Source organism: Physeter macrocephalus, chromosome 2 (genome assembly GCF_002837175.3).
Source record: "Physeter macrocephalus isolate SW-GA chromosome 2, ASM283717v5, whole genome shotgun sequence".
NCBI classification, from domain to species: Eukaryota; Metazoa; Chordata; class Mammalia; order Artiodactyla; family Physeteridae; genus Physeter; species Physeter macrocephalus.
The window spans coordinates 93,542,349-93,559,798 of NC_041215.1; the positions used below are offsets into that span (position 1 = coordinate 93,542,349).

General features: G+C 36.6%; 1 protein-coding gene across 1 annotated transcript in view; it reads left to right on the top strand.

Moving 5' to 3' along the window:
- The window catches only part of COL3A1 (collagen type III alpha 1 chain), a 40,786-nt gene extending 24,250 nt beyond the window's left edge, over positions 1 to 16,536 (top strand). Inside the window, exons 28-51 of the mRNA XM_007108048.2 lie at positions 440 to 493; positions 821 to 865; positions 1,441 to 1,539; positions 1,627 to 1,734; positions 2,144 to 2,197; positions 3,671 to 3,724; positions 3,812 to 3,865; positions 4,565 to 4,618; positions 5,357 to 5,464; positions 5,915 to 5,968; positions 6,248 to 6,301; positions 6,496 to 6,657; positions 6,774 to 6,881; positions 7,837 to 7,944; positions 8,631 to 8,684; positions 8,773 to 8,880; positions 9,589 to 9,642; positions 10,002 to 10,109; positions 10,406 to 10,459; positions 10,556 to 10,663; positions 11,533 to 11,824; positions 12,433 to 12,620; positions 14,422 to 14,664; positions 15,409 to 16,536. Coding sequence (XP_007108110.1) covers positions 440 to 493; positions 821 to 865; positions 1,441 to 1,539; positions 1,627 to 1,734; positions 2,144 to 2,197; positions 3,671 to 3,724; positions 3,812 to 3,865; positions 4,565 to 4,618; positions 5,357 to 5,464; positions 5,915 to 5,968; positions 6,248 to 6,301; positions 6,496 to 6,657; positions 6,774 to 6,881; positions 7,837 to 7,944; positions 8,631 to 8,684; positions 8,773 to 8,880; positions 9,589 to 9,642; positions 10,002 to 10,109; positions 10,406 to 10,459; positions 10,556 to 10,663; positions 11,533 to 11,824; positions 12,433 to 12,620; positions 14,422 to 14,664; positions 15,409 to 15,555 — 2,472 coding nt within the window. The 3' untranslated portion in view covers positions 15,556 to 16,536. The remainder of the gene's footprint in view (positions 1 to 439; positions 494 to 820; positions 866 to 1,440; positions 1,540 to 1,626; positions 1,735 to 2,143; positions 2,198 to 3,670; positions 3,725 to 3,811; positions 3,866 to 4,564; positions 4,619 to 5,356; positions 5,465 to 5,914; positions 5,969 to 6,247; positions 6,302 to 6,495; positions 6,658 to 6,773; positions 6,882 to 7,836; positions 7,945 to 8,630; positions 8,685 to 8,772; positions 8,881 to 9,588; positions 9,643 to 10,001; positions 10,110 to 10,405; positions 10,460 to 10,555; positions 10,664 to 11,532; positions 11,825 to 12,432; positions 12,621 to 14,421; positions 14,665 to 15,408) is intronic.
- The last annotated feature ends 914 nt before the right edge of the window (positions 16,537 to 17,450 follow it).

The window sequence follows — 17,450 nt, forward strand, 5'->3', positions numbered from 1 at the left end:
AAAAAAAAAAAAAAAAAAAAAAAAGTGTGGATCTGACTTCTACCTTGAAATAAAACAATAGGCAATGTTAATAGGCATAACTTCCATGCCTATTCTAGAATGAGTGCAATTTTTAAAAAAAAATAAAGTTCACATAATTCTATATGCTTATACTTATTTTTATTGTAATTTAAATGTATATAGCTAAATTCATCTCACCACACTCATCAATTCATTTATATATACAGCAACAGAAAGAATTGAGGGAGATGAACATAGGTTTGTAAGATATGACTATCACCTCTCGATCGTTGGATTTTGAGAGCTACATATTTTTTACACCTAAAAAGACTGCTAAAGCCATTTTTTGAATACTTTGCAGAAACATACTTACATGAGAGAAGCTTTTCTATAAGCAATGTTTGAAGTGATTACACAATACAAATATGATTCTTTGTAGGGCTTGCCTGGAACGAGTGGCCCTCCAGGAGAAAATGGAAAACCTGGTGAACCTGTAAGTTGCTTGCCATTTTTTCAAAACTCAGAAACCAAAAGAATAAATATGAATCATTTATAAATTATTAACTTTTGCATTTTCATGCCATGGTATCTGAGCTTTAACAATGTTTTGAAATATTCATTAATAAAACAAAGAAAAATTATTGTCATAACTATTCCATGGAAAGTTTGAATTTTACCATAAAATAAAAGGAACTCAAGGAAGAGTATACAGCTCAAGATTGGACAAATTATACAGTATGCAAGTCAAGTGTGTATTTTGCTTATACTTATATAACGTATATTCTGATAGAGGCCTAATCATGCAATGCCAATCTCCTAGGGCCCAAAGGGTGAGGCTGGTGCACCTGGAATTCCAGGAGGCAAGGTAAATATTTCCATTTATTTTCTCATTTCTTCAGCATGTTATAGAGCAGTTGATTAGTGACACATTTTTAGTGCAGCAAACCAAAATATTCCTTTTTTTAGAAGCATGACATTGCAAATGTTTGGTGAATACACTTAGGGTAACCCGAGACATTTCCAATACATTAAATTTGCATCATCTGGAAAATGAAATTTTCTGACATGAATAAACACTGTAGAATCAACTATGGACCTGAAATTTCAAAAGAAAACTTTTCTAGTGCATTGGCTCTCTCTAGAAAAACTGTTTTGGTAGAACTTTAAAAATTTGCCCTTGTGATAAAATAATAATAATAGTGTCAAAGCTAGCTCATCAGACCAGCTATCCAAGTTTCCTTGTTTAGATTAACTAATTTTGTGTTTCTGTTTCTCACTCAGTTGATCAAATGTCTTTTATAATTATAAAAATTTCTAAATTGTTCAAAAATGTAAGTTAAGAACCTTGTGGTCTATATCAAAACAACACAATTTAGGGTGTTTTTGCTTTGTTTTTAGCCTTGGTTTTCCTAACAGGGATATTCCATTTTCCTACTACAGGGTGATTCTGGTGCCCCTGGTGAACGTGGACCTACTGGAGCTGCAGGGCCCCCTGGGCCTAGAGGGGGAACTGGCCCCCCTGGTTCCGAAGGAGGAAAGGTAACTCCACATAATTCAATTCACCTAGATTTTACCAAATGCATTTCATTTCTTTCTTGTGATTTACTATTTCTCCTTTAATTTCAGGGCCCTGCTGGTCCCCCTGGGCCGCCTGGTAGTGCTGGTTCACCTGGTCTGCAAGGAATGCCTGGAGAAAGAGGGGGTCCTGGAGGCCCTGGTCTAAAAGGTGACAAGGTACCAACTTATTCTCTGTTAATTATGTAATAAAACAGACTTTGTTGGTTAAAGGAAGGCAACATTTCTGGAAAGTAATCTATTTTCAAAATCAATATTATCATTTTATTTATTTATTTATTTTTAGATTTTTGTTTTTTATTGGAGTAAAATTGCTTTACAATGTTGTGTTAGTTTCTGCTGTACAATGAAGTGAATCAGCTTTATGTATACCTATAACCCCTCCCTCCTGGACCTCCCTCCCACCCCACCCCCATCTAGTAAGTGTAATTTGAGATGGATTTCTAAAGCAACTTTTTAAGCAGAACACCTACTATACATTGCAGCTAATCTTGAGGGTTTCTCCTCTTCTTGGCATGTTTTCAGCGAAGATACCTCTAATCTGATGACACTGGCTTTTATTTGACAGGGTGAGCCCGGCAGTTCAGGTGTCGATGGTGCTCCAGGGAAAGATGGTCCAAGGGTGAGTACTCGAATTGGGGAGAAACAGAATTTATCTGTATGTGATATGGAGTAGTCCCTCACCTCAACTTCTATGTTTTCCAAAAACTCCTCTTGATAAGTTAGACCATACTTTGCCACCTTCTGGGCATTAAGAAGACCCAAATGACATGATTGTTAAAATTCCTGATTTCTATCACTAATAGTTCAACAGTGACCTAAGAATGGAAAAAATCTCAAAAGTATGATAAATGTTATAAGCTGAAGTCACAATGAGTCACTAAAATTCAATGCTGATGAAGGAACTTTTTGATTTTAAAAAACATTGAAATTCCATGGTACATTCATACCATGGAATATTACTTAGCAATAAAAAGTTGATACATGCAACAACTTATACAAACACCAAGGACATCATGCTGAGTGACAAAAGTCAATCTCAAAAGGACGTGATTCCATTCATGTAACATTTGTGAAATAACGTAATTATATAGAACAGCTTTATGGTTGCCAGAATTGAGGAATAGGGGAGAGGGAGATGGGTGTAACTATAAAGAGGTGACATGAGGGAGTCTTTTATGATGATTGTACCTTTGAATATCTTGATTGTAGTGGTGGTCATGAGAGGTTACGTATAATAAAATGTCATAGAACTACATACACACACACACACACAAACAAGTGCATGTATAACTGGTGCGAACTGAATAAGCTCTATGGGTTGTACCAATGTCAATTGCTTTGTTTTGATACTATACCATAGTTGTGTAAGATGTAATCCTGAAGGAGGCTGGGAGAAAGATGCACAGGATTCTCCTATATATTTCTTTGCAAACTTCCATGAATCTATATAACTATTTCAAAATAAAAATTGGAAAAAAAAACACATTACAATCAATTCTATTCACATTAGTAAACACCTAGATATGACTAGAGCAAATAAACATGATAACTAAGCCATTAGATAGACATTATCTTTACTGTAGTTGCCTTAAACAAATTCATAAATGCTTCACTTTTAACAGATTAGATGAGTAAGCCATCATAAAATTTTTTAAAAACTCTAATATTTTATTTATGTAATATAAGTAAAACATTAATATTTGAAAACTTCAATGTGAAAACTTTAATATGTGTAACAATACTTTAAGGGGTTAAATGAAATATTTTGGATTATCATACAATTGAATAAGGCAATGCACTTTAATTTTAAAAGATACGACTGTGAAATCTTATATCACATCTTATTTATCTTCTGCAATAGAAAGAAAAAATGAATCTATAAATTGCCACTGAATTATATAATCCATAAAATCTTATATTTACTAAACTCTGCAGTATTTACACAGAGTGAAGAGCATATCATTCAAGCCATCAAAGCAATCATATTATCTAGTTTATTAGATGAACAGTATGTCCTTATATATGCTCTTGATTAATAAGGAAAATGATGCTTTTTATCTTTGAAATTAAAGTATATTTCTATTTTCTTTAGGGTCCTACTGGTCCCATTGGTCCCCCTGGCCCAGCTGGTCAGCCTGGAGATAAGGTAACACTATACAGAAACAGAAAATGTCTTTTGTCATCGTTGTTGTTTGGATGCAGGGCAATATAAATTATTTTTCTCTTTTTTAAGGGTGAAAGTGGTGCCCCTGGACTCCCGGGTATAGCTGGTCCTCGTGGTGGCCCTGTAAGTGTTTAAGACATTTCAACATAATTTTAACCCTACACAGGCAGCAGCTACCTGTGCTTCCCTCTTTAGCAATTCTGCTTGTGGCCCTGAGTCTCAATGATGTGATACTGTCTTTAGACATCATATGACATGCAAGGCAAGGTTAAAGTTCTTAAATCTAAAATTCAGAAGAGACCATTTCAAATCTTGCCATCTTTCCTAAATAATTCTGGAAAAAACATAACAACTGCACAAGTAATATACATTTGTAAATGAGTATTTCTTAAAGCTATAGGATCTTTGCCTGAGCCTCCTTCTAGATCTAAAATTCTCTACCCTCAGGGTTTGCAGACTCAAGAGAGATATTTAGTAAATGTTTTTAATTAATTAATTTAATGATTGATTTCTCAAAACTTTTACCACATTTTTAGAAGTTATACAAGTAAGTCTTTTAAACACTTCAAAATTCTCAAATTATTTTTCTTGCAAATAATATCACAGTCAGAAGCAGAAAGAATCAATGGTTCTGGTGTTGTCTACTTTGAATTTTATTGAGAAATGGAAAAGTCTTCAGAGGTTTAGCTACGTTAGTTAGCTTTGCACACTAACACTATCTTTTCTTAGCTTAAAGGAAAGATAAGATGATACAGAGGATGACGTGTGCTCCCAATGGGAAGATGTCTTCACTGTGACTAATGAGTATATTTTTCACTTAAGGGTGAGAGAGGTGAACATGGGCCACCAGGACCTGCCGGCTTCCCTGGTGCTCCTGTAAGTATGAACATTAAAACATACATATCACACAGCCCAGAATCACTATCTCACTGAAAAATAGCAGAAGTATAAGTCAAGTCTGAATTCTAATCTATCTCAACCACTCATTCCTTATGGGGGTTCATTTATCGACCTCCTTTTTTTGTTTTACACATTATCTCTATTCTTACTGTGTAAAAGATGGAGATAAAAACACCTGGCCTGTCTTTATGCCAGGTTAATGAGGCTAACATGATCCCCTAGACTTAAAGCACTCTGAAAATTTGAAAGGTTCTTCCATTATTAGATGGTATTAATTAAAATTTGCTCTTTCTCAAATGCATTTACTGGTGATTGCTTTGAAATGCACAATCCTCGGAGAGAGGTTCTCCTTTATGACAGAGAATGTACATCTTACCACTTTCTTGATAATTTTCTTTTATCATAGAAACTCTTTTTTGGGGGTGGGGGGCACATAATGGGGCATGAGGGATCTTAGTGCCCCAACTAAGGATTGAACCCGCCCACCCTGCAGTGGAAGCTCAGAGTCTTAACCACTGGACCACCAGGGAAGTCCCTGTCATGGAAACATTTTCATTGTCTTTGTTTCTTCCATGTCTTCAAAGACTCTTCTTTTCCAATTTTATTTCAATAGCTCTCTACCTGAAGAATTCTATTTTCTGAAGGAAAATAAAGACAAACCCAGTGTATTGTGAAGGATGTAAGCTCACAGGTTGTTTTTGTTTCTGAATGCAGGGCCAGAACGGTGAGCCTGGTGGTAAAGGTGAAAGAGGCGCTCCTGGTGAGAAAGGTGAAGGAGGCCCTCCTGGAGTCGCAGGGCCCCCCGGAAGTGCTGGGCCTTCTGTAAGTATTTCTCTTTCACTAAGCCTTCCAATGGAAAGCACTTAGGTTTGTCAATACTTCAATATTTCATACTGAGAGAGCTTGTCATGGTGACAAGGGTACAGTTTTCCTAGGAATACAGTTCTGAGTTTGACGCTTGACTCCAACAATCTAGATATGACCTCAGTCAAGTTATTTTAATGTCCTCATAGAGTTACTGGTTTTGTTTTTGTTTTTTTTGATGTAGCTTCTCATTTCTGTAGTAATGTTTTTCCCCCAGTTCTACCGAGATATAATTGACATACAACATTGTATTGTATAAGTTTAAGATGTACAACATAATGATTGTATGTATTACAAGATGATTATCATGATAAGTAGAGTTACTGACTTTCAAAGGCTTAATGCTTCTCCCAAATTTTGATTTTGGTGCTATTCTTATAAACCATTTCCATCTCCCTTCCTATACAGGGTTCCCCTGGTCCCCCAGGTGTCAAAGGCGAACGTGGCAGTCCTGGTGGTCCTGTAAGTAATGATCCTCTTAACTATTATTGAAAAGAATTAATTAATATCAATCTGTATAAAAACTGCTTTGAAAGCACTAGATCCCTAAAGAGAGTATAAAATTATAATCACTCATTCATATGTGAGTTATATGTAAATTCCAAGAGGAAAAAACAAACCATAAGTGATCCCAGAGTAGAATGCAGGTCCTACCACATTTCTTACAATTTATATTTGTTTTTAGTGGTTAATTATTTGTTTTCCTTGATTTTTGACATCAAAAATATATTAATTTCACAGGGTGCTGCTGGCTTCCCTGGTGGTCGTGGTCTTCCTGGTCCTCCTGGCAATAATGTAAGAACTTTTTAAAGTATTTTTTAACCATATATTCCATAAAGAGCATTCATATATACATAGGGTGAGAAACTTATCCATTGCTACTTCTCTTTGTATTAAATCCCATATAAAATTATTTGAATGCAGGTAAAAGAGGGGAAAAAATTACTTGTTCATTATAAAATATTCAAATTTCAAACATTTCTTTGTAGGGTAACCCAGGCCCCCCAGGCCCCAGCGGTCCTCCAGGCAAAGATGGCCCCTCAGGTCCAGCTGGTAGTAATGGTGCTCCTGGCAGCCCTGGGGTGTCTGGACCAAAGGGTGATGCTGGCCAACCAGGTGAGAAGGGACCACCTGGCTCCCAGGGCCCTCCGGTGAGTGGTTTCTTTGGTCTATTGATTGACAGTAGTTTTATTTTCAATCACAAATCCAACAGAGGAAAACATAGTCACATAAAGAATAACTAAGATTTCATTATCTGTCACAACAGGGAGCTCCAGGCCCACTTGGAATTGCAGGGATTGCTGGAGCACGAGGTCTTGCAGGCCCACCAGGCTTGCCAGGTACTAGGGGTGTACCCGGCCCACAGGGCCCCAAGGTGAGTATAGTTACCTTTCACTGGACTCGTTTCCTTTGATAGTCTTCAGACATCACATAAACATAGCAAGTATGTAATAATCAAGTTTTCCTGTAATTAGATGCAAATTCTTGATATTTTCAAATTTTCAGGAAGCATGCATATTATTAAAAGTCTCTGGAACACAAAAACAATGCACATAATAGACCAGCCTTGAACATCAAAACAAATAGATTGATGTCACAGAAAAATATCTTGTCATCTCAAATACCTGTTAGGAAACTTGTCAGCATTCTTCAGTTTGTTGACTGTCAGTCTTGAAGTGGGAAATAATGTCAGGTTATAGACCTATGAAAGCCTTTAATTGATACCAATTATCCATCAACTCAATTCATTTTATACTCCTGACTTTCTTTCACTGATATTACTGTAACATCCTAGTGCTTAACATCTTATATATTTATTTAGCAAATAGGGTAATAAAATCATATTTTATTAGGTCACACCTTTTTTCACTTTGAGCACCTCTTTAAACTAAATGTCATATACGATTATAGTGAAATTACAATATAACATTTAAGTCTAGTCAATTTATATGAACATTTCCAATAAATGTATATTCTTTAAATAGAGCCAAATGTTCTATATAACCTAATTCTAATGGGTACCATAAACCTATAGTTTCATGATGGCTCATCATTATATTTTTCTTACAATGGCCATGTCTATTTATGTACCTCATATTAGGATGTATTCTAATATGATAATCAATGTAATTACTCAGCCTTTTGGTATCCAGGTTCATTGGGCAAGTTAGAAAAGACAAGAAGCTTGCTTCCCCAAAGCTTTTCTCCTATGGCAGGGATAGTTTTAGGAACAAATTCCATAGAAATTGGGAAATAAAGACAGCTGATAATATCATATTAACTGATTTCTTAGGTTAAAACACAAATTTATTTTATTCTTTTGTACACAGGGTGAAAGTGGGAAACCAGGACCTGGTGGTCTCAATGGAGAACGTGGTCCTCCTGGAGCCCAGGGTCTTCCTGGTCTGGCTGGTGCAGCTGGTGAACCTGGAAGAGATGTAAGTACTAGTTCTTAGAAAATACACAATAAGCCGGGTAGTATTTGATAATTTATTTAAGCAAGGGTCAAATTGGGCCCTACTTTGGGTCTAAAAGTATAAATATTGCCACATGCCAAAGTTCTCCTTCTTTCTCTAATAATAGATATTCTTTCTATTACAACTTAGAATAGCCTTAAATGTTCATGTTCTTTAGTATTTACCCAATGAATGATCATTAATGGAAAAGAATATGATCTTTAGCTAAATAAGAAAAAAGTTGGGGATGGGGAGAGCCCCAATTTACAACATTCCTTCTGGGTAAGAATATTTTGCATGTTATCTGTGATTAGTCTTTCCTTAAATTGTAGATTTCCGTTATCAGCTTAAATTACGGTGTGTCAAGATTTTATTTATTATTTCTCCCCCTAAGGCTCCTTTTTAGACTTTTTTTCCTAGTCACTTCTTGCTCTCTCACCCTGTGAAACTTTAGTACCATAGATATACTGCATATCTGTTTAGGTATTGTCACTCCTTGCAGGGCCACACCCATTGTCATATCTAAGATTTTTCACTCCCAAGAACCAATTTTTATCCTCTTTAGGATGATATTTTTCCCATTGAGAATGCAGGGCTTAGATGGTATTTAAATGGTTCCAAAGAATTTGGTTTCATTTCTTCCTCTTTCTTATTTTTTCTTTAATCAGGGAAACCCTGGATCAGATGGTCTGCCAGGCCGAGATGGATCTCCTGGTAGCAAGGTATAACAGGCACACGTACAATAGGTTTGTGTAATTAAAACAATAGCTGCTGATCAGATTGATTTTGGAACTGTGAACTTGTCCACAGGGTGACCGTGGTGAAAATGGCTCTCCTGGCCCCCCTGGTGCTCCTGGTCATCCAGGCCCGCCTGGCCCTGTCGGTGCAGCTGGAAAGAGTGGTGACAGAGGAGAAACTGTGAGTTCTCATGAACTCCATCTTTCCCTACTTATCTATTTTCCTCAATAAGGAGCTCAGTAGGTAGAAAATAGTATGTCATATCTGCCAACCAAAAGATCTACTCTCAATTGTTTCACAGTTTTGCATGCTAGTCAGTCCTTAGGCAACTGTGGTAATAAAGATATATGAGAGGGGCTTCCCTGGTGGCGCAGTGGTTGCGCGTTCGCCTGCCGATGCAGGGGAACCGGGTTCGCGCCCCGGTCTGGGAGGATCCCACATGCCGCGGAGCGGCTGGGCCCGTGAGCCATGGCTGCTGAGCCTGCGCGTCCGGAGCCTGTGCTCCGCAACGAGAAAGGCCACAAAAGAGGGAGGCCTGCATACCACAAAAAAAAAAAAAAAAAAAAAAAAAAGATATATGAGAATTTCTGGCAGTAGTCAATGAAGAATATTATTAAAATTCAAAATGGTATTAATCACACCAAGTGTATATGCACTTGGTCAATATAAGGTTGAATTAACAGGGTTTTCTCAGCTTTCCTCTTCAGACCCCCTGGTAAAGCTATAAACAGGTAAAGAATTTTTAAGGAGAAAATAATACTAATTTTCAATAATAGCAAACATGTCATTATTCCCTCACAATGAAATTATTAACGTTTAAGTAAAACAAAACTGTATCAATAAATAAACGCTTCCCTGTGCGTGCTCATTTGTTTATTTTTATTTTAGGGCCCTGTTGGTCCTTCTGGTGCCCCAGGTCCTGTTGGCTCAAGAGGTCCTCCTGTAAGTCTTATTTTTTTTTTTTAACTAATTCTACAGTGTAGGAAATATTCTATTTTCTGGCATGCTCAGCAAAAAGGGATGACTAAATACATAACTATGGAACCAAATTCAAACTTTCCTTTGATGATATAGAAAGGAATTTAGGATCTAAAAGTTCCCTGGGGCTACGAGATTACACATCAATTATTGGGGCTCCATACAATTCTCAGTCCAAGATCAAAACAACCACAAGAACAATCTTTATCGTTCCAAGTATGCAGTGTTTGTTTGTTATAAAATGGACTTAATTGTTATAAATCCTATTTTGTTTTTCCAATGTGTATGTGTGTATGACCTTAACTCGAAATGTGTTTGTGAAGGGTCCCCAAGGCCCACGTGGTGACAAAGGTGAAACGGGTGAACGTGGTGCTAATGGCATCAAAGGACATCGCGGATTCCCTGGTAACCCAGGTGCCCCAGGTTCCCCGGTAAGTGTATCCATTTTGTTAGAAAATCCCCTCAATGCATTTTAACTAATGAGATAGGCAAATCTTAGAGACCAATGGTAGAAAAACGTTCAACTGTGAAAGTCTATGCTAAAAGAGAACAGAAACGGATTTGAGGGCTTATTTGAAATAGTAGTTGGCATGAGACAGTGGGGATATTAAAGGAAAAGGAAATCATATTTTATCATGATCCCCATGTTTCTTGATCTGATCTTGAACATACAGTTTCCTAAGCCTTTTTAAAGTCTTCACTCATATTCACCTTCCTTTCCTTTCAGGGTCCCTCTGGTCACCAAGGTGCAGTCGGTAGTCCAGGACCTGCAGGCCCCAGAGTACGTACCACAGAAAGATATTGGAAGGTCCATATTTTAAAATGTTAGAACTGCAAGAAAATATTCTAGCATTGTGATATCATGATAATTTCTTAGGGACCTGTTGGACCAAGTGGGCCCCCTGGCAAAGATGGAACAAGTGGACACCCTGGTCCCATTGGACCACCAGGGCCTCGAGGTAACAGAGGCGAAAGAGGATCTGAGGTAAGACATCACTTATAAATATGTGTATTTAATTTGCTTTAATTTTCACATTTTCAGAAACAGTTTGCAATATTTAAAAACTGAGATAGTGAGTTAAACATGATGCAATTACCAAACCTAATTTAGGACCTGAACAAAGACTTTAAGACATTCTCCCCCACATGAAGACTTTCTCCTCACACTATAATGACAGGGAGAAGAAAACCTTTCTTACAGTTTATCAGGTAACAGTTATATCAGAATAAAGACATAGCCCAATCAATAAGATGAACTCTGCCAGCACTGATCTCATATTAGAGATCTCACAATTATGATAATCTTAATGATATACAAGTATAAAGTACATTCCACTTCTCAAATGGCTTCCATGACTCCTGTTTTGCTACTGATACAATCATTCTTAACACATTCCTATCCCACACTTTTGGAGTAAACAGAAGAAAAGCTATTATCCCCACAAGTTACAAATTAAAACACAAATAAGTTAAGTGGTTAGCCCCAAAACACAAAGTTAGATTCCAAAGTTGGGATCAGAATTTAAGTTTCCTGATCATAACCCCTCTGTCATGTCAGCATTAGAATTGCTTACATCATTTATACAGAAGGAAACATGAGAGAGTAAAATGTGTGTTCCAACACCAATTTTTCTTACACACTGGAACACGCTAAGTGTCATAACAATGAATTATAGTTATTATAAATTGGTTAATATTTGATCACAAAACAGCCCAAATAAACTTTTACTGAAACAATTACTATGACACAATATACTAATTGTTTGTAATGCATTTTGGGGGGCTAGCAACATTTTTTTTTCAGTGGATACCAAACAAGTGCCCCTCAGTGATGTATGTTCTTACCCTTCCTAGGGCTCCCCAGGCCACCCAGGACAACCAGGCCCTCCTGGGCCCCCCGGTGCCCCTGGTCCATGCTGTGGTGGGCCTTCTGCCATCTCTGGCATTGGAGGTGAAAAATCTGGAGGGTTTGCCCCATATTATGGAGATGAACCAATGGATTTCAAAATCAACACCGACGAGATTATGACTTCACTCAAATCAGTCAATGGACAAATAGAAAGCCTCCTTAGTCCTGATGGTTCTCGTAAAAACCCTGCTCGGAACTGCAGAGACCTGAAATTCTGCCATCCTGAACTCAAGAGTGGTACGCTGGGGAATCTTTCACACTCATGGCAACAGGATAACAGAGAAAACTGCTTATATTAGAATTCAGGGGAAAGGAAAATTTTACTGGGAATAGAAAAATATTATATAGCAGAGATAGTACTTAAAGAATGTTAGTTGAATTGAAACTCCTTGATATTCTGAGTAAGAAAACATGAATTTTGTAGGTGTACTTAAACTGTAATGTAAATTCAAAATATGCCAAATGTAGGAAAATCTAAAGACAGTTTTATAGAAATTTTAATACAAATTATAGTTTGGCATGTCTTTTCATATCATCACAAAGTTGTTTGAGTGATAAACAACGTATATCACTGTGTTTGTAATTTGATGCAGACAAAATTTGTAATTTAATTATTGCAACATTTATTTATTGAAACAATTTTTATAATAAATCTAATTATCAATTTTTTCAAATTAAGAAACAATCTAAAAGTTCCTCTATTCTGCTACACTATAAAAGTACAAATACCTAAAATACAAATACATTAGCAGTCAACATTATGAATGCCTTACAAAATCATTTTGGTCCAAATCCCATTACTGGATATTATAACCAATTCCATTGTCCTTTTTGTGACTATTCAGGAGAATATTGGGTTGATCCTAACCAAGGTTGCAAGATGGACGCTATTAAAGTATACTGTAACATGGAAACTGGAGAAACGTGCATAAATGCCAGTCCTTTGACTGTTCCACGTAAGAACTGGTGGACAAATTCTGCTGCTGAGAAGAAACATGTTTGGTTTGGAGAATCCATGGATGGTGGTTTTCAGGTAAGAAAAGATATACCATTTTTCTTTAACTAATCCATCTCTACTTACCTGACTTTTTTGTTCCTCCCATTTGTTCATCACAAAACAAATTTAGTTAATAAATAGAAAAGTGAAAAATTTTATATACTCAGGTAACTACGTTTATAACTTGTCTCTCAAAAGCTAAACTAGATTATTCTTCATAAGTTACCAACTTTCCTTCAATTATTTTTTTTTAGGTGTCTACTTTATTATTTTATTTTTTTAACATCTCTTTTGGAGTATAATTGCTTTACAATGGTGTGTTAGTTTCTGCTTTACAACAGAAGTGAATCAGTTATACATATGTTCCCATATCTCTTCCCACTTGCGTCTCCCTCCCTCCCTCCCTCCCTATCCCACCCCTCTAGGTGGTCAAAACCACCTAGATGATCTACCTGTGCCATGCGGCTGCTTCCCACTAGCTATCCACCCTATGTTTGGTAGTGTATATATGTCCATGCCACTCTCTCACTTCGTCACAGCTTACCCTTCCCCCTCCTGATATCCTCAAGTCCATGCTCTAGTAGGTCTGTGTTTTATTCCATCCTACCCCTAGTCTCTTCAAGACATTTTTTTTTCTTAGATTCCGTGTATATGTGTTAGCATACGGTATTTGTTTTTCTCCTTTCTATTTGTAGTTTTTTAGGGAAACTCCATAGTGTTCTCCATTGTGGCTGTATCAATTGACATTCCCAGCAGCAGTGCAAGAGTGTTCCCTTTTCTGCACACCCTCTACAGCATTTATTGTTTCTAGAGTTTTTGATGATGGCCATTCTGACCGGTGTGAGATGATACCTCATTGTAGTTTGGGTTGGCATTTCTCTAATGATTAATGATGTTGAGCATTTCTCTCATGTGTTTGTTGGCAATCTGTGTCTCTTCTTTGGAGATATGTCTATTTAGTTCTGCTGGCCATTTTTGGATTGGGTTGTCTGTTTTTTGGTATTGAGCTGCATGTGTGGCTTCTAAATTTTGGATATGAATCCTTTGTCAGTTGCTTCATTTGCAAATATTTTCTCTCGTTCTGAGGGTTGTCTTTTGGTCTTGTTTATGGTATCCTTTGCTGTGCAAAAGCTTTTAAGTTTCATTAGGTCCCATTTGTTTTTTTTTGTTTTTATTTGCATTTCTCTAGGAGATGGGTCCAAAAGGATCCTGCTGTGATTTATGCCATAGAGTGTTCTGCCTATGTTTTCCTCTAAGAGTTTGATAGTGTCTGGCCTTACATTTAGGTCTTTAACCCATTTTGAGTTTATTCTTGTGTGTGGTGTTAGGGATTGTTCTAATTTCATACTTTTACATGTAGCTGTCCAGTTTTCCCAGCACCACTTATTGAAGAGGCTGTCTTTTCTCCACTGTATATCCTTCCCTCCTTTATCAAAGATAAGGTGACCATATGTGTGTGGGTTTATCTCTGGGCTTTCTATCCTGTTCCATTGATTTATATTTCTGTTTTTGTGCCAGTACCATATTGTCTTGATTACTGTAGCTTTGTAGTATAGTCTGAAGTCAGGGAGCCTGATTCCTCCAGCTCCATTTTTCGTTCTCAAGATTGCTTTGGCTATTCGGGGTCTTTTGTGTTTCCATACAAATTGTGAAACTTTCCTTCAATTCTTAAGACCTTCTTTACTCTAGCATTGTATGTTATACATGCAATAAAGACATAGTCATACTTAAAATATATGAACAACTTACATTACAATGACCATACTGCACTGCATGAATCCCTTATGTATAACTGCAGCTAAAATGTTTGACCAGCCTTATTTGTTCCCTATCACAGTTTAGCTATGGCAATCCTGAACTTCCTGAAGATGTCCTCGATGTCCAGCTGGCATTCCTCCGACTTCTCTCCAGCCAGGCCTCCCAGAACATCACATATCACTGCAAGAATAGCATTGCATACATGGATCATACCAGTGGGAATGTGAAAAAAGCCTTGAGGCTGATGGGCTCAAATGAAGGCGAATTCAAGGCTGAAGGAAATGGCAAATTCACCTACTCAGTTCTGGAGGATGGTTGCACTGTAAGTAACAGCATTTTTATAAGCATGCATCATAATGAGCTTAGCATTTCTCGTTTAATCATGCTACTTTGAAAAGAAGGAATAAAAATAATGAGGGTGAACAAAAGATGGCATTTGGTGTGAGTTATATTGAAGCTACTGATCCATTCCAGGGAAGGTTAAATCATACAAAAAATGAATATATCTTCTCAACCTCCAGGTGAAAACCAGCTGATGTGAAAGCAATTGAAATTTAAATCCATGATGTAAACTTTGCCAGATAATTTAGACAGTTACTATCCACTCTACATAATTGCCATCATATGGACTCAATCTAAAATCTCTTTTTAATTTTAAAGGTTAACTAAATCAATCATTTGTTATTATCATTTATGAACAGAAGGAGAATTCACTTCTAATATTAACAGATTCCAATGTGAGAGACCTATCCACTTCTTAGTAAACCAGCTCTATACCTGGTAACAATGACCAGAACCAAGGTTTCTGAGAATGGACTGGCCTGTGGCAATCTCCTTTTTGGGTTTACCCTGAAGCCCTATAAGGCTTTTGTTTAACAATATGGTTTATCAACTGGGAGGATTATCACTTTGAACTGGAGCAGGTCTCAGATGTATGGAAGATAATATACATGGCAAGTTGGCAACTCCCTTCAACAAAATTTTTTTAACTTCGTCAAACAGAGAAATTGTCTAAGTAATTGTAATGTCATGATCACTTATTTTTTTTTTTTGCTCTTTTTTACAGAAACACACTGGGGAATGGGGCAAAACAGTCTTCGAATATCGAACACGCAAGGCCGTCAGACTACCTATTGTAGATATTGCACCCTACGATATTGGTGGTCCTGATCAAGAATTTGGTGTGGACGTTGGCCCTGTTTGCTTTTTATAAACCAAACTCTATCTGAAATCCCAGCAAAAATGTCACACTCCATATGTGTTCCTCTTGTTCTAATCTTGTCAACCAGTACAAGTGACCAACTAAGTTCCAGTTATTTATTTCCAAAATTTTTGGAAAAAGTGTAATTTGACCAAAAAAGAATACTTTTTTTTTTTTTTTTTTTTTGCTGTTACACCAAATACAGTTCAAATGCTTTTTGTTCTATTTTTTTACCAATTCCAATTTCAAAATGTCTCAGTGGTGCTATAATAAATAAACTTCAACACTCTTCCAATAACACTGTGTTACATTCTTTGAATCCTAGCCCATTTGCAGAGCAATGACGGTGCTTACCATCAAAAGATAACCTTTCTTCTGAAATAGTCAAACATGAAATTAGGAAAGACCTTCCTGTTTCAACTACCTCAACCTGGTCAGAAACACAGATGAATTCTATAAGCCCCAGAAGATGAAAAAAATTGTATAAAATACCAAAACTTATAAATTTCACTGATTAAGTTCCTAAAATATTGGTTAAAAGAAAAAGAGTAGAGGGTAGTACAAGAATTTAAAGAAATATTTTTGAAGCCATAGTTATTTTAATCTTGAATATCAACTGCTTTTAAAGGTGCTTTTCCTTTTTCTTGTCATTGCTGGTCAAGATTACCAATATTTGGCAAGGCTTTAAAGACACATGTTCTGGTGCTAATGTACTTTCACTTTTAAAACTCTAAGTCAGAATTGTTGCCTTACGTTTAAAACACAGATGCATACCATCTGTACGTGTCTCCGGTCAAAAGATTTCCTGGTGTGTCACTGCCGGGGACTGTTTCTCTGCAACCTGTAAAAGTCAACAACAATAACAAAAAACCAATTTCGGGGTTGCTTTTGTCACAATAACAGAGAATGTGTTGAAATTAAACTTTGTAAGCTTGTATGTGGTTGTTGATCTTTTTTTTCTTACAGACACTCATAATAAAATATCATAATAAACATTCCTGGTTTTTGTCAACTTTTCATAGATTTAAAAAATGCAAGTTTACAATCTAATGATTTTTCTTGAAAAAAGCATATTGAATCCTAGCTCTCTGGCTTAATAATGCAATGACTTTCAGGAATATGAGATGATATAACTCATGCTGGGAACAATAATGCACAATGGGGAATCTTGCAGATTTTTAGATCATATTTAGTGGAACTCCGTGGGGCATATTGAAAACTGAGGGCTTCTATATGACACAATCCCTGGAAATAGTAACATAGTAAATTAGGGAGTCTCCAAAGTAGTAGTAATCAGGGAGGAAATTGCTGGTGATTTAGAAAGAAGTAAGCAGGGTCTGGCAAAACAGACATTAATATTAAGAACAATTGCAAGCTTAGGCTTTTTCTACCACCTCTAAACACTGCCTCATTTCCCTCTTGGGTCAGCCCCTTCTCCACCAACAAGTTATTAATCTTTTAGTTACTGCAAATGAAAATATCATCATCTTGCATACCTAACTTTATAGTTTGAAATATATTCACTCTATATAATTAATAATAATAATACTTTCAAAAATAAAAATTCCATCAGTCAAATGTCGACTCTTAGTCTACTTATCCTCCAAGCTAGAGGCAACCAATGTTAGCAGTTTCTTGTGCATATTTTCAGAAATATTATCTATCTATCATCTATCTATCTATCTGAGTCTATTTGTGTTATGCATTAGAAATTAAATTCCTTGCAGTTTCGTTTTAGACATATTCAAAGCCAGCAATATTTGGTCAAGTCTTTCTCACATTGCATCACTCTGACATTGGCTCTCCTGCCTCATCTTTCATTTATAAGGACTCTTTTAACTACATCAGCCCAGTCCCCAACTAGATAATTCAGGATAATTTCCCCGTTTTTAGGTTAGTTGATTAGC